The following is a 16,731-nucleotide window of genomic DNA, read 5'->3' as shown; positions in this document are numbered from 1 at the left end:
TCCCCTTTATACGGCAATACTTCCATGTGCCGTTTGGAATCTGCATCACCTGACCACTGTCGTGTCCATAAACATCTTCTGTCAAGGGTATCAATATTTTCAGTCAGGGAATCCGACCAAGCCACCCCAGCGCTGCACAACCAGGCTGAGGCGATCGCTGGTCGCAGTATAACACCAGTATGTGTGTATATACTTTTTAGGATATTTTCCAGCCTCCTATCAGCTGGCTCCTTGAGGGCGGCCGTATCTGGAGACGGTAACGCCACTTGTTTTGATAAGCGTGTGAGCGCCTTATCCACCCTAAGGGGTGTTTCCCAACGCGCCCTAACTTCTGGCGGGAAAGGGTATAACGCCAATAATTTTCTATCGGGGGAAACCCACGCATCATCACACACTTCATTTAATTTATCTGATTCAGGAAAAACTACAGGTAGTTTTTTCACACCCCACATAATACCCTCTTTTGTGGTACTTGTAGTATCAGAAATATGTAACACCTCCTTCATTGCCCTTAACATGTAACGTGTGGCCCAAATGGAAAATACGTTTGTTTCTTCACCGTCGACACTGGAGTCAGTGTCCGTGTCGACCGACTGAGGTAAATGGGCGTTTTAAAGCCCCTGACGGTGTTTGAGACGCCTGGACAGGTACTAATTGGTTTGCCGGCCGTCTCATGTCGTCAACCGACCTTGCAGCGTGTTGACATTATCACGTAATTCTCTAAATAAGCCATCCATTCCGGTGTCGACTCCCTAGAGAGTGACATCACCATTACAGGCAATTGCTCCGCCTCCTCACCAACATCGTCCTCATACATGTCGACACACACGTACCGACACACAGCACACACACACAGGGAATGCTCTGATAGAGGACAGGACCCCACTAGCCCTTTGGGGAGACAGAGGGAGAGTTTGCCAGCACACACCAAAACGCTATATTATACAGGGACAACCTTATATAAGTGTTTTCCCTTATAGCATCTTAATATATAATAATATCGCCAAATAAGTGCCCCTCCTCTCTGTTTTAACCCTGTTTCTGTAGTGCAGTGCAGGGGAGAGCCTGGGAGCCTTCCTAGCAGTGGAGCTGTGTAGGAAAATGGCGCTGTGTGCTGAGGAGAATAGGCCCCGCCCCCTTTTCGGCGGGCTTCTTCTCCCGTTTTTCTGACAACCTGGCAGGGGTTAAATACATCCATATAGCCCCAGGGGCTATATGTGATGTATTTTTAGCCAGCATAGGTACTTTCATTGCTGCCCAGGGCGCCCCCCCAAGCGCCCTGCACCCTCAGTGACAGTTGGTGTGAAGTGTGCCGAGAGCAATGGCACACAGCTGCAGTGCTGTGCGCTACCTCATGAAGACTGAGAAGTCTTCAGCCGCCGATTTCTGGACCTCTTCTCTCTTCAGCATCTGCAAGGGGGTCGGCGGCGCGGCTCCGGTGACCCATCCAGGCTGTACCTGTGATCGTCCCTCTGGAGCTAGTGTCCAGTAGCCTAAGAAGCCAATCCATCCTGCACGCAGGTGAGTTCACTTCTTCTCCCCTAAGTCCCTCGTTGCAGTGAGCCTGTTGCCAGCAGGACTCACTGAAAATAAAAAACCTAACAAAACTTTTACTCTAAGCAGCTCTTTAGGAGAGCCACCTAGATTGCACCCTTCTCGGCCGGGCACAAAAACCTAACTGAGGCTTGGAGGAGGGTCATAGGGGGAGGAGCCAGTGCACACCACCTGATCCTAAAGCTTTTACTTTTGTGGCCTGTCTCCTGCGGAGCCGCTTTCCCCATGGTCCTGACGGAGTCCCCAGCATCCACTTAGGACGTCAGAGAAATAGAATTACCGGTGAGTAAATTCTTATTTTCTCTGACGTCCTAGTGGATGCTGGGAACTCCGTAAGGACCATGGGGATTATACCAAAGCTCCCAAACGGGCGGGAGAGTGCGGATGACTCTGCAGCACCGAATGAGCAAACACAAGGTCCTCCTCAGCCAGGGTATCAAACTTGTAGAACTTTGCAAACGTGTTTGAACCCGACCAAGTAGCTGCTCGGCAAAGCTGTAAAGCCGAGACCCCTCGGGCAGCCGCCCAAGAAGAGCCCACCTTCCTTGTGGAATGGGCCTTCACCGATTTTGGATGCGGCAATCCAGCCGCAGAATGAGCCTGCTGAATCGTCCTACAGATCCAGCGAGCAATAGTCTGCCCTGAAGCAGGAGCACCCAGCTTGTTGGGTGCATGCAAGACAAACAGCGAGTCAGTCTTCCCGACTCCAGCCGTTCTGGAAACATATTTTCAAAGCCCTGACTACGTCCAGCAACTTGGAGTCCTCCAAGTCCCGAGTAGCCGCAGGCACCACAATAGGTTGGTTCAAATGAAAAGATGACACCACCTTTGGGAGAAATAGGGGACGTGTCCTCAATTCTGCCCTGTCCATATGGAAGATCAGATATGGGCTTTTACATGACAAAGCCGCCAATTCCGACACACGCCTAGCCGATGCTAAGGCCAACAGCATGACCATTTTCCACGTGAGATACTTTAGTTCCACGGTCTTAAGTGGCTCAAACCAGTGGGATTTCAGGAAATCCAACACAACGTTAAGATCCCAGGGTGCCACTGGTGGCACAAAAGGGGGCTGAATATGCAGCACTCCCTTAACAAATGTCTGAACCTCAGGCAGTGAAGCCAGTTCTTTTTGAAAGAAAATGGATAGGGCCGAAATCTGAACCTTTATGGACCCCAATTTTAGGCCCATTGTCACCCCTGACTGTAGAAAGTGCAGGAAACGACCCAGTTGAAATTCCTCTGTAGGGGCCTTCCTGGCCTCACACCAAGCAACATACTTCCGCCATATACGGTGATAATGTTTTGCTGTCACGTCTTTCCTAGCCTTTATCAGCGTAGGAATAACTTCATCCGGAATGCCTTTTTCCGCTAGGATCCGGCGTTCAACCGCCATGCCGTCAAACGCAGCCGCGGTAAGTCTTGGAACAGACAGGGCCCTTGTTGCAGCAAGTCCTGTCTGAGAGGCAGAGGCCATGGGTCCTCTGTGCGCATTTCTTGCAGTTCCGGGTACCAAGTCCTTCTTGGCCAGTCCGGAACAATGAGTATTGTTCTTATTCCTCTCTTTCTTACTATTCTCAGTACTTTTGGTATGAGAGGAAGAGGAGGAAACACATATACCGACTGGTACACCCACGTGTCACTAGGGCGTCCACAGCTATCGCCTGAGGGTCCCTTGACCTGGCGCAATATCTTTTTAGCTTTTTGTTGAGGCGGGACGCCATCATGTCCACCTGTGGCAGTTCCCATCGGTTTGCAATCAGTTGGAAGACTTCTTGATGAAGTCCCCACTCTCCCGGGTGGAGGTCGTGTCTGCTGAGGAAGTCTGCTTCCCAGTTGTCCACTCCTGGAATGAACACTGCTGACAGTGCTTGCACGTGATTCTCCGCCCATCGAAGAATCTTTGTGGCTTCCGCCATTGCCATCCTGCTTCTTGTGCCGCCCTGGCGGTTTACATGTGCGACCGCCGTGATGTTGTCTGACTGAATCAGCACTGGTCGGTTTCGAAGCAGGGGCTCTGCTTGACTCAGGGCGTTGTAAATTGCCCATAGTTCCACAATATTTATGTGTAGAGAAGTCTCCAGACTTGACCACAGCCCTTGGAAGTTTCTTCCCTGAGTGACTGCCCCCCATCCTCGGAGGCTTGCATCCGTGGTCACCAGGACCCAGTCCTGTATGCCGAACCTGCGGCCCTCGAGAAGGTGAGCACTCTGCAGCCACCACAGAAGAGACACCCTGGCCCTTGAGGACAGGGTGATCAGCCGATGCATCTGAAGATGCGATCCGGACCACTTGTCCAACAGATCCCACTGAAAGATCCTTGCATGGAACCTGCCGAAGGGAATGGCTTCGTATGAAGCCACCATCTTTCCCAGGACTCGCGTGCAGTGATGCACCGATACCTGTTTTGGTTTCAGGAGGTCCCCGACCAGAGATGCTAATTCCTGGGCCTTCTCCACCGGGAGAAACACCTTCTTCTGTTCTGTGTCCAGAATCATGCCCAGGAAAAGCAGACGCGTCGTAGGAATCAGCTGCGACTTTGGAACATTCAGAATCCAGCCGTGCTGTAGTAACACTTCCTGAGAGAGTGTTACGCTGATCAACAACTGCTCCCTGGACCTCGCCTTTATGAGGAGATCGTCCAAGTACGGGATAATTATAACTCCCTTCTGCCGAAGGAGTATCATCATTTCGGCCATTACCCTGGTAAAAATTCTCGGTGCCGTGGACAGGCCAAACGGCAACGTCTGGAATTGGTAATGACAGTCCTGTACCACAAATCTGAGGTACTCCTGGTGAGGTGGGTAAATGGGGACATGCAAGTAAGCATCTTTGATGTCCAGCGACACCATAAAATCCCCCTCTTCCAGGCTTGCAATAACCGCTCTGAGCGATTCCATTTTGAACTTGAATTTCTTTATATAAGCGTTCAAGGACTTTAAATTCAGAATGGGTCTCACCGAACCGTCCGGTTTCGGCACCACAAACATTGTGGAATAGTAACCCCTTCCCTGTTGAAGGAGGGGGACCCTGACAATCACTTGCTGGAGGTACAGCTTGTGAATTGCCGCCAGCACTACCTCCCTTTCCATGGGGGAAGCTGGCAAGGCTGATTTTAAGCAACGGGGGGGGGGGGGGGGGGGGGAGAGAGTCGCTTCGAATTCCAGCTTGTATCCCCGAGATACAATTTGTATAGCCCAGAGATCCACCTGTGAGCGAACCCACTGGCTGCTGAAGTTTCGGAGACGCGCCCCCACCGCACCTGGCTCCGCCTGTGGAGCCCCAACGTCATGCGGTGGACTTAGTGGAAGCAGGGGAGGACTTTTGTTCCTGGGAACTTGCTGCATGGTGCAGCTTCTTACCTCTACCCCTGCCTCTGGCAAGAAAGGATGCACCCCTGACCCTCTTGCCTTTTTGGGAACGAAAGGACTGCATTTGATAATACGGTGCTTTCTTAGGCTGTGAGGAAACCTGAGGCAAGAAAGTCGACTTTCCAGCTGTCGCTGTAGACACGAGGTACGACAGACCGTCCCCAAACAATTCCTCACCCTTATAAGGCAAAACCTCCATGTGTTTTTTAGAATCAGCATCTCCTGTCCATTGCCGAGTCCATAAGACCCTCCTGGCAGAAATGGACATAGCATTAATTCTAGAGCCCAGCAGGCAAATGTCCCTCTGAGCATCTTGCATATATAAAATGACGTCTTTGATATGGCCCAGGGTTAGCAAAACAGTATCTCTGTCGAGGGAATCTATGTCGTCTAACAGAGTATCTGTCCACGCTGCTACAGCACTACACATCCAGGCTGAAGCAATAGCAGGTCTCAGTAGAGTACCAGAGTGTGTATACACTGACTTCAGGATAGCTTCCTGCTTTCTATCCGCAGGCTCCTTTAGGGCGGCCGTATCCTGAGACGGCAGGGCCACCTTTTTAGATAAGCGTGTCAGCGCCTTGTCCACCCTAGGGGATGTTTCCCAACGTAACCTGTCCGTTGGCGGGAAAGGGTACGCCATCAGTAACCTCTTAGAAATCACTAATTTCTTATCAGGGGAACTCCACGCTTCTTCACACAATTCATTTAATTCATCAGATGGGGGAAAAGTCACTGGCTGCTTTTTCTCCCCAAACATATAAACCCTCTTGGTATTAACCGGGTTACTCTCAGAAAATAAGAATTTACTCACCGGTAATTCTATTTCTCGTAGTCCGTAGTGGATGTTGGGAACTCCGTAAGGACCATGGGGAATAGACGGGCTCCGCAGGAGACTGGGCACTCTAAAAGAAAGATTAGGTACTATCTGGTGTGCACTGGCTCCTCCCTCTATGCCCCTCCTCCAGACCTCAGTTAAGGAAACTGTGCCCGGAAGAGCTGACATTACAAGGAAAGGATTTTGGAATCCAGGGTAAGACTCATACCAGCCACACCGTACAACTCGTGATAACCATACCCAGTTAACAGTATGAACAATAACTGAGCCTCAGTAACAGATGGCTCATAACAATAACCCTTTAGTTAAGCAATAACTATATACATGTATTGCAGAGAGTCCGCACTTGGGACGGGCGCCCAGCATCCACTACGGACTACGAGAAATAGAATTACCGGTGAGTAAATTCTTATCGTCTCTGACGTCCTAGTGGATGCTGGGAACTCCGTAAGGACCATGGGGATTATACCAAAGCTCCCAAATGGGCGGGAGAGTGCGGATGACTCTGCAGCACCGAATGAGCAAACACAAGGTCCTCCTCAGCCAGGGTATCAAACTTGTAGAACTTAGCAAATGTGTTTGAACCCGACCAAGTAGCTGCTCGGCAAAGCTGTAATGCCGAGACCCCTCGGGCAGCCGCCCAAGAAGAGCCCCCCTTCCTTGTGGAATGGGCTTTTACTGATTTTGGAGGCGGCAATCCAGCCGCAGAATGAGCCTGCTGAATCGTGTTACAGATCCAGTGAGCAATAGTTTGCTTTGAAGCAGGAGCACCCAGCTTGTTGGATGCATACAGGATAAACAGCGACTCAGTTTTCCTGACTCCAGCCGTTCTGGCTACATAAACCTTCAAAGCCCTGACTACATCTAGTAACTTGGCATCCTCCAAGTCCCGAGTAGCCGCAGGCACCACAATAGGTTGGTTCAAATGAAAAGATGACACCACTTTTGGCAGAAATTGCGGACGAGTCCGTAATTCTGCCCTGTCCATATGGAAAACCAGATAGGGGCTTTTATGTGACAAAGCCGCCAATTCTGACACACGCCTAGCCGAAGCTAAGGCCAATAGCATGACCACCTTCCACATGAGATATTTCAGGAAACTCAACACCACGTTAAGATCCCAAGGTGCCACTGGTGGCACAAAAGGGGGCTGAATATGCAGCACTCCCTTTACAAACGTCTGAACTTCAGGAAGAAAAGCCAGTTCCTTTTGAAAAAAAATGGATAGGGCTGAAATCTGTACCTTAATGGACCCCAATTTTAAGCCCATAGTCACTCCCGACTGTAGGAAGCGAAGGAAACGGCCCAGCTGGAATTCCTCTGTAGGGGCATTCCTGGCCTCACACCAAGCAACATATTTTCGCCATATACGGTGATAATGTTTATCCGTCACGTCCTTCCTAGCCTTTATTAGCGTGGGAAAAACCTCATCCGGAATGCCTTTTTCTGCTAGGATCCGGCGTTCAACCGCCATGCCGTCAAACGCAGCCGCGGTAAGTCTTGGAACAGACAGGGCCCTTGTTGCAACAGATCCTGTCTGAGAGACAGAGGCCATGGGTCCTCTGAGCATTTCTTGCAGTACCGGATACCAAGTCCTTCTTGGCCAATCCGGAACAATGAGTATTGTTCTCACTCCTCTTTTTCTTACGATTCTCAGCACCTTGGGTATGAGAGGAAGAGGAGGAAACACATAAACCGACTGGAACACCCACGGTGTCACTAGTGCGTCCACAGCTATCGCCTGAGGGTCTCTTGACCTGGCGCAATACATTTGTAGCTTTTTGTTGAGGCGGGATGCCATCATGTCCACCTGTGGCAGTTCCCATCGACTTGTAATCTGCGCGAAGACTTCTTGATGAAGTCCCCACTCTCCCGGGTGGAGGTCGTGCCTGCTGAGGAAGTCTGCTTCCCAGTTGTCCACTCCCGGAATGAACACTGCTGACAGTGCTTTTACGTGATTCTCCGCCCAGCAAAGAATTCTGGTGGCTTCCGCCATCGCCACCCTGCTCCTTGTGCCGCCTTGGCGGTTTACATGAGCCACTGAGGTGATGTTGTCTGACTGAATCAGCACCGGTTGGTTGCGAAGCAGAGGCTCCGCTTGACTTAGGGCGTTGTATATGGCCCTTAGTTCCAGGATATTGATGTGCAGACAAGTCTCCTGACTTGACCACAGACCCTGGAAATTTCTTCCCTGTGTGACTGCCCCCCACCCTCGGAGGCTTGCATCCGTGGTCACCAGGACCCAGTCCTGAATGCCGAACCTGCGACCCTCGAGAAGGTGAGCACTCTGCAGCCACCACAGAAGAGACACCCTGGCCCTGGGGGATAGGGTGATCAGCCGCTGCATCTGAAGATGCGATCCGGACCACTTGTCCAACAGATCCCACTGAAAGGTCCTCGCATGGAACCTGCCGAAGGGAATGGCTTCGTATGACGCCACCATCTTTCCCAGGACTCGCGTGCATTGATGCACCGACACCTGTTTTGGTTTTAAGAGGTCTCTGACCAGAGTCACGAGAGCTCCTGAGCCTTCTCCCCTGGGAGAAAAACCTTCTTCTGGTCTGTGTCCAGAATCATGCCCAGGAAGGGAAGGCGCGTCGTAGGAATCAGCTGCGACTTTGGAATATTCAGAATCCAGCCGTGCTGTTGCAACACTTCCCGAGAGTGTGCTACGCCGATCAGCAACTGCTCTCTGGACCTCGCCTTTATGAGGAGATCGTCCAAGTATGGGATAATTGTGACTCCTTGTTTTTGCAGAAGTACCATCATTTCTGCCATTACCTTGGTAAATATTCTCGGTGCCGTGGACAGACCAAACGGCAACGTCTGGAATTGGTAATGACAGTCCTGTACCACAAATCTGAGGTACTCCGGATGAGGTGGATAAATGGGGACATGCAGGTAAGCATCCTTTATGTCCAGAGACACCATAAAATCCCCCTCTTCCAGGCTTGCAATGACCGCTCTGAGCGATTCCATCTTGAACCTTTTCAGGTAAATGTTCAGGGATTTTAAATTCAATATGGGTCTGACCGAACCGTCCGGTTTCGGTACCACAAACATTGTGGAATAGTAACCCCCCTTCCCTGTTGAAGGAGGGGAACCTTTACCACCACCTGCTGGAGATATAATTTGTGAATTGCCGCTAACACTATTTCCCTCTCTATGGGGGAAGCTGGCAGGGCCGATTTGAGGTAACGGTGAGGGGGCATCACTTCGAATTCCAGCTTGTATCCCTGAGATACAATCTGTATAGCCCAGGGATCCACCCGTGAGCGAACCCACTGGTGGCTGAAATTTCGGAGACGTGCCCCCACCGATCCTGGCTCCACCTGTGGAGCCCCAGCGTCATGCGGTGGATTTAGTGGAAGCCGGGGAGGTCTTCTGTTCCTGGGAACTAGCTGTATTGTGCAGCTTCTTTCCTCTACCCCTGCCTCTGGCAAGAAAGGACGCACCTCGGACTTTCTTGCCTCTTTGTGATCGAAAGGACTGCATTTAGTAATATGGTGCTTTCTTAGGTTGTGAGGGAATAAAATTTGACTTCCCAGCAGTAGCTGTGGAAACTAGGTCCGAGAGACCGTCCCCAAACAATTCCTCACCCTTATAAGGTAAAACCTCCATGTGCCTTTTTGAGTCGGCATCACCTGTCCATTGCAGAGTCCACAGGACCCTTCTGGCAGAAATCGACATTGCATTTATTCTAGAGCCCAGTAGGCCAATGTCTCTCTGGGCATCTCTCATATATAGGACCGCGTCCTTTATATGTCCCAGGGTCAGTAATATAGTATCCTTGTCCAAGGTATCAAGTTCCTCAGACAAAATATCTGTCCATGCTGCTACAGCACTACACATCCAGGCCGACGCAATTGCCGGCCTTAGTATGGTACCTGAATGTGTATAAACGGACTTCAGGATACCTTCCTGCTTTCTATCCGCAGGATCTTTTAGGGTGGCTGTATCCTGTGACGGCAGGGCTACCTTCTTAGATAAGCGTGTCAAAGCTTTGTCTACCCTAGGGGAGGATTCCCAGCGTAACCTGTCCGCTGGCGGGAAAGGATACGCCATAAGCAACCGTTTGGAAATCTGCATTTTTCTATCTGGAGATTCCCAAGCTTTTTCACATAACTCATTTAACTCATGTGAAGGGGGAAAGGTCACCTCATGCCTTTTTTCCCCAAACATATAAACCCTCTTGTCAGGGACTGGGTTTTCCTCTGAGATGCCCAATACATCCTTCATTGCTATAATCATGTAGCGGATGGCTTTAGCCATTTTAGGCTGCAACTTTGCATCATCGCCATCGACACTGGAGTCAGAATCCGTGTCGATATCTGTGTCAACAATTTGGGATAGTGGGCGCTTCTGAGACCCTGACGGCCTCTGCGCTGTAGGATCAGGCGTGGGTTGAGACCCTGACTGTCCCAAGGCTTCAGCTTTATCCAACCTTTTATGCAAGGAAGTAACATTATCATTTAAAACCTTCCACATATCCATCCAATCGGGCGTCGGCGCCGATCCCACATTCATTTGTACCTGCTCTGCTTCCACATAGCCTTCCTCGTCAAACATGCCGACACAAGCGTACCGACACACCACACACACAGGGGATGCTCTATTTGAGGACAGAACCCCCACAAGGCCTTTTGGAGAGACAGAGAGAGAGTATACCAGCACACACCCCAGCGCTATATGACCCAGGAATTACACAGTAACTTAGTGTTTACCCAGTAGCTGCTGTATATACTGATTTTGCGCTAAATTTATGTCCCCCCCCCTCTCTTTTTACCCTCTTTCTACCGTGAATCTGCAGGGGAGAGCCTGGGGAGCTTCCTCTCAGCGGAGCTGTGGAGAGAAAATGGCGCTGGTGAGTGCTGAGGAAGAAGCCCCGCCCCCTCAGCGGCAGGCTTCTGTCCCGCGATTTTGTGTAAAATAATGGCGGGGGCTCTTGCACATATACAGTGCCCAACTGTATATATGCCACTTTGCCAAGAGGTCTCTAATTGCTGCCCAGGGCCCCCCCCCCCCCCCCCCCCCCCTGCGCCAAGTGCTTGCTGTTTGACCCTGAGGACGGGGTTTAGCCCCGAAACATGTCGGTTTCACGGTCTCAATAAATGACCTTACTTGCATATTGAGGAGTCTGTCTGAGTGCCGCCGTTCATCTACACCATATATCAGTGACTTGGAGTCACCCGGAGGGCACCGCAGCTTTTACTACACAGGCGATCAGGAGTGCCGGGCCATCCACAGCCACATTATATATATATATATATATATATATATATATATATATATAGTCTTTGTATGGACCGGCACTCATATATCCATATCCATGACTAAACCTGAAAGGATATTTAATACATCTGAGCACGTCTGTAGCCCAGCATTCTATCGCCTCTCACACTGTGGGTGACCTTGAGTTTCCACCACAGGTAATTACAATAAGGTCCTATACGGAGCTTTCTTTCTGGCATGTTTGAGAAACAGAGGATCTACGTTAAGTGTCTCCAAAGCACATTACTTACTACCACTGGCCCATAGCACGCTGGTAATAGTGAGGTTATGAACGGTTTGTGTAGAAAACCATAACATTTACTAAATTATTACGGTTTGAGGCCTATCATCTGCACTTGTGGTTATTATAATCCATATTGGTGGTTTGTTTCATGACATGGCCCAATTTTCCTTTTAGAACACTGACAAACTTGTGTTTTTGTGGTGGGGATAAAGGTTATTAAACCAACGAAGGTTCCGCCACTATAGTTTTTTTTCTACACATAATAAAACGTTTGTTTGTACAAAATAAACTTCAGTATATAGCAGGGCCTCCTTAACAGGAGGACTCCCCAGACCCCATCACCTCCTTCTCTTTTATTGGGCCAATGGGTTCGGTATGATTTTCGGGGGCTGGGATGCCGGTCATCAATATACTGACAACGGCATCCCAGCCGTCAGGATGCCCGCAGCGGGGTGAGCGCAAAGAGTCCACTTGCGAGCTTGCTATGCTCGCCAGAAATTCTATTCCCACTCTATGGGTGTCGTGGACACCCACGAGTGAGAATTACTAGTCCTGTTGCGCTGGTATAAGGCTGCCGGTATAGCCAGCTATCGGGATTCCGGCGTTTGTATCCTTAACGCCGGGATTCCAACAGTCGGCAAATTCAACGTATACTGAGCCAATATGTGAGAACATTACAATACAAATTATATTTTCCTAGTACACAGTCAGGAAGATGACAGTTTTTAAAAACTACCACATGGTTCAGCTAGCTTCACCTGCACAGAAAAAGAATTGAAAGTTGTACAAAGCAGGGATGTAATTTTTTTGTTGTTGTTTAAACTAGTAACTAACATACGACGGTAAAGCTGGGTACACACTGGTAGATATATCTGCAGATCGTTGGTATCCGGATCGGGCAGTGTGTTGTGCTTACACACTGCCCAATCTGTCGTGACATCACGAACTGGATTGGCATTTACATGCGCCCGCCCAGTTTAGCTGTCAATCACCGCCAGCTGCTGCAGCATGTGTACGAGTGGTCGGCTGACCACCCGTGTACACACACACACACACACACACACACACACACAATTATGCACCAATATATTTGTAGATCTATTGGTCATCGTTTGTGCAGCAGTACCGTCGCGATATGTCTGTGAACGACGGCGTTGCGATAGATTTAGATATTATATTTCTCGGATAGTGTGTACCCAGCATAAGATACATATTTTACATGCATATCTGTCACTCACTCACTGCTAGGGGGCCTTCAGCCAATCACAACCATTAGGTTTAAATAAATAATCAGGGGCAGTGCCTTCATCCTACATAAAGGTGTTACTACCATAGAAGGCTCTTGATATGGGCCCCATAACGTTCTAGATCTTATTCCCGATTCTGCACATCCTAGATGTTCTTTGAATGAAAAAAAAAAAAAAAAAAAAAGGGGTTGATATATCACAGAGGATGGCAAGTTGACTATCAGCATGCAGTCAAAGGGGGCAATTCAATTGCTTGTAGGTTCCATCTAAGCTACACAGGAACTCTCCAGTTGTGTGCATAACCAGCCCAGGGGCTGCACTTATAACGGATTTCTGCTCACGCACTCCTGGAGATGCGAGCAGAAAGCCACATAAAGTAGGGCTTTGGGGCTAGTTGCGCCGTCACCGCAGTGTGCCCGGCATTCGGCACGGAAGAAGCTTCTTATTGCGGCTTATACCATGCATTCTCACACGAGACACGGGGTGGTCATGCAAACAACTGAACAGCTCTCGTGCATTTTAGATGGAAACTGCAAACAATTAATTTGCCACCAGATACAATGTCAACCGCAGAAGATTGACACTGATGATGTTGACATGGTTAAACTGTCGACATCATTAACGTCAACACCTGCAAAATGTTGATATTTCTATTAGGATTAGTGTAAAGATGCATACACACTGTGCGATACGCTCCATGAGTGATATCGCAGTGTGCTCCCTTCCCTCCCAGGCTGACCGACACAGTGCGTACACACTGAGCGACACTGCAAACGATATTGCTCAATGATGTTACCCCGCCACCGGCCCTAGCATACAATTTTGACCGACATAGCCAAAATTGAGCTGCATGCACAGATGACAGAGGGGGTGCCGGGAACACACATCTGCCGTCGCTTGCAGCATACACACTGTGCAATATTTTAGTCAATATCGCTCAGGAGGTGGAAAATGAGCAATAACGACTAATACTGCAGTGTGTATGCACCTTCTGCCATAGAGTTAGACTAAAAGCCAATTGTTGACACAGTTTATGTTGACATTATGAACATGTTGGCATACTGAATGTCACCAAAATATAGGCACCGTACTATCTTGTCCTTTGTGACTGAACAGCTCTATTTCCAGTGTCTTTCAGGAGCTACTCACTGATTGCTGGCTGCCATAATTCTGCCTCACATGACCAGTCACTTGATCAGTAAGGCTCGGTTAGCAGTAATGTACAGTATGATGGACTTATAACATTCTTTACCCGCTAATTAAAAAAATAAACCAAAATGATGACATATACGTTGCTCTGAAACTGTAGTACGTACGTATGTATACGTGTGACTGGGTGTTTAGAGCTTTAAAAGTAAATGTTGCCTTTTCTTCTATTCCATCCTACTTAAAACAATGGTTGTACTGTGATATGCTGACATAGCTTAAGGGGTGTAATTTTTGCACAATTTCAGTATACTATAACATTAATAGTGACATTAGTGAAGAACACAGTTTAATGTACACTTATTTACACGTGCCAGGCCACATTCAGCCACAGCAGGTTGAGTAATTCCAAAGCATTTGTGTGGACAGTTATTCACAAGTTGTAGCAATTATACAAACAGTATAATAGGGTTTAAAAGAATGTAAATAAATGGTTAATCGCATAAAAGAAGCACAATCACATGCTAGTTTCCTGTCCAGATGTAGAGGCAAAAGCATATTTACGAACAATATAGAAGATATTTTCAGCTAGAGTATTATAGGGTTTTTTTTTTAAGCACTTTTATGTTTATTTACTTGTAATTGTAACTCAAAACTTCTGAAAGGTGACACCCTGACTCAGATTCATTACACGGTAACCCTGATGCTTATGACAACATGGAAGTGCACCCAACAGATACTGTAAAATGCTTAGTATTAGCTCTTGCAAGGAACCTCTTGGTTAAATGTCATGGTGCAGCCAGTCCTGCCTACTTGCAGCAAGATCACGACTGGAATCCCAAAGACGCAGACAGGAGGATTATACAGAATTATAATACAGCAAGGGTGCTAGGAGATACTTCTGCCATAAATAACTAATTTAAAAAAAAAAAAAGCTCTAGAAATACACAAGTATAGTGTTTCAGATGTACATTACACAAACATATAGGACTTACCCAGGACACCATCCTAAGGACAGTGTGAGGTTGTCTGATGAAAGTCTGGGGGTCAAAGGCTCCACCAGCCTTACCGGCTCCATAAGCACCTCCCTCCATACCGAAAGCCTCCAAAAAACCTTTATCTGTAGGTGCAGATCTCCAGCCCAGCACAGATGTCCTTGCAGGGATGCTGATTGAGGAACGAGAGACAGATCAGATAATGGCTACACTGCTCAAGGGCATGAGAAGGCTCTCTGCAGGTGAGCCGTGAAGATCAAAATAAGGGTGCAACTAGGCAGCATAGAGACATATAATGGAGAGCGGGGGGACAGCCGCTACCGATACAGGCTGGCTTCGGCTGTGTACTGGCTTACAGATTCGGATCTCTGGGGAAAGCGGCTGAGTATGTGAGATGAGTTGGAAGCAGCTGATGTGATAAGGAGCAGCAGCAGCCAAACCCTTCATCAGAGCCAGTGCGACAGCTACAAGCAACTGCTGCTGCTGAGTGTGTTGCAGAGTCTCACGCGTGCGCCCTCCTTCCCAGCTCGGCGCTGCCCCCTCTATGTGACCACGTGATCGCAGCGCCCTCCATCGCCATCCTGCTCTGGGACAGCTACTTATCTCCATGGCAACTGTTAGATGGGGAAAATTATAAATATATGGCGAGACTAGAATTGGCCGCTTGTTGTGCTGAAATAGGTTAATATAGATGCAGAATAGGCTGTGCAATTGTAATTATTTTGAATAAACGTGTCTGGGTAACAGTGTAAATGAATAAAAAAAAAATTCTATGAGAGATGTGTATGCAGGGCAGGGGCACTCTATACCTGGGCCCATACCCTCTATACCTGGGCCCATACCTCCCAACATGACCCTCTCCAGGAGGGTCAGAATGGTCTGCTCCTGGACTGCCCTCTTAATGTATGATTGCCAGCACCTGTGCTGAAACACCTTTCTTATCCATTAACTTGTTCAAAACAGGTGACGGCAATCATAAATTAAGAGAAAAGTCCAGGAGCAGAGCATTTTGTCCCTCCTGGAGAGGATCATGTTGGGATGTATGTGGGCCTATTGGCGGAACCCGGCAGAGGCCCGTGAATACCGTCCAACATTTTACACACAAAAATCGGTACACCCCTTTTCCTATACTTTCAATGGAAGTTTGGAGAGCCAAAAATAGGTACAGACCATAAAAAAGGTACTGTACCTATTAAAAAGGTACAGTTGGAGGGTATGCCCGTGCCCCACCTCCACCCAACAACCTGCTCTGCTGTTGTGTGCTGTGCTGAGGAGTCTGCTGCAGCAGCAGTCAGCACTCTCACTGCGTGATGAGTGTGAGGGAAGGGTCCCCACCCTCTGGATATGTTCCTCTGACCAACCTGCCCTGAGCCACCAAGTGCCCCTCTGTGCAGTGCGCGTACATATTTTATTTTCAACCCGCCAGTAAGGATCTTACCCGAGTTGGCCACGTGACGAGCCCCTCAGAGCATTCCCTCCAACACATACCTCCCAACTGTCCCGATTTTCGCGGGACAGTCCCGTTTTTTGGGGACTGTCCCGCTGTCCCACCCGCGGGCCACAGTGTCCCACGGTGGGGGGGTCAGTTGGGAGGCTCTGTCAATCGCTGCTCTGCTTAGCAGAGCAGCGGTGAATAGACGCTGTGCGCATGCGCACAGCGTCTATTCAGTGGAGTCAGAGGGAGAGGGAGCATGCCAGCGGCTCACAGAGCGCTGGGCATGCCCCCTCAGTGACGAAAACGAGGGCATGGCTCGCGATCGCGGGTCCTCCACAAAGCCACGCCCCCTTTTCATAGACCACGCCCCCTTTTCGGGAGCGCGCGCGAGTGTCCCGCTCCACAAAACAGCAAAGTTGGGAGGTATGCCAACATCACATAAAAAGCGGTACAAATTATGAAATGGGGCGTGGCCACGGGTAAAGGGGCGTGACTCCTATACTTTCAATGGAAGTTTGGCCAAAAATCGGTACAGACCATAAAAAAAAGGTACTGTACCTGCCAAAAAAGGTACAGTTGGAGGGTATTTCAGAGTACTAGGGCCAAACAGAGTTGCTGGCAGCCGTCTGT

General features: G+C 49.0%; 1 protein-coding gene across 2 annotated transcripts in view; it reads right to left on the bottom strand.

The window, feature by feature from the left end:
- Positions 1-15,242, bottom strand: part of SYNGR1 (synaptogyrin 1) — a 171,100-nt gene extending 155,858 nt beyond the window's left edge. Inside the window, exons 1-2 of one of the 2 annotated variants that reach the window (XM_063940498.1) lie at positions 15,023-15,242; positions 14,667-14,838 (exon numbers count right to left, since the gene is read on the bottom strand). In XM_063940498.1, the coding sequence (XP_063796568.1) occupies positions 14,667-14,765 (99 nt within the window). In that variant the 5' untranslated portion in view covers positions 14,766-14,838; positions 15,023-15,242. Of the gene's footprint in view, positions 1-14,666 lie in introns of both variants that reach the window. The other variant, XM_063940499.1, reaches the window with a different exon arrangement.
- Between the last annotated feature and the right edge of the window lie 1,489 nt (positions 15,243-16,731).

This window comes from Pseudophryne corroboree, chromosome 9 (assembly GCF_028390025.1).
Source record: "Pseudophryne corroboree isolate aPseCor3 chromosome 9, aPseCor3.hap2, whole genome shotgun sequence".
NCBI lineage: Eukaryota > Metazoa > Chordata > Amphibia > Anura > Myobatrachidae > Pseudophryne > Pseudophryne corroboree.
The sequence above is the reverse complement of the archived record's forward strand: the minus strand, read 5'-3'. Positions and strand labels throughout refer to the sequence as shown.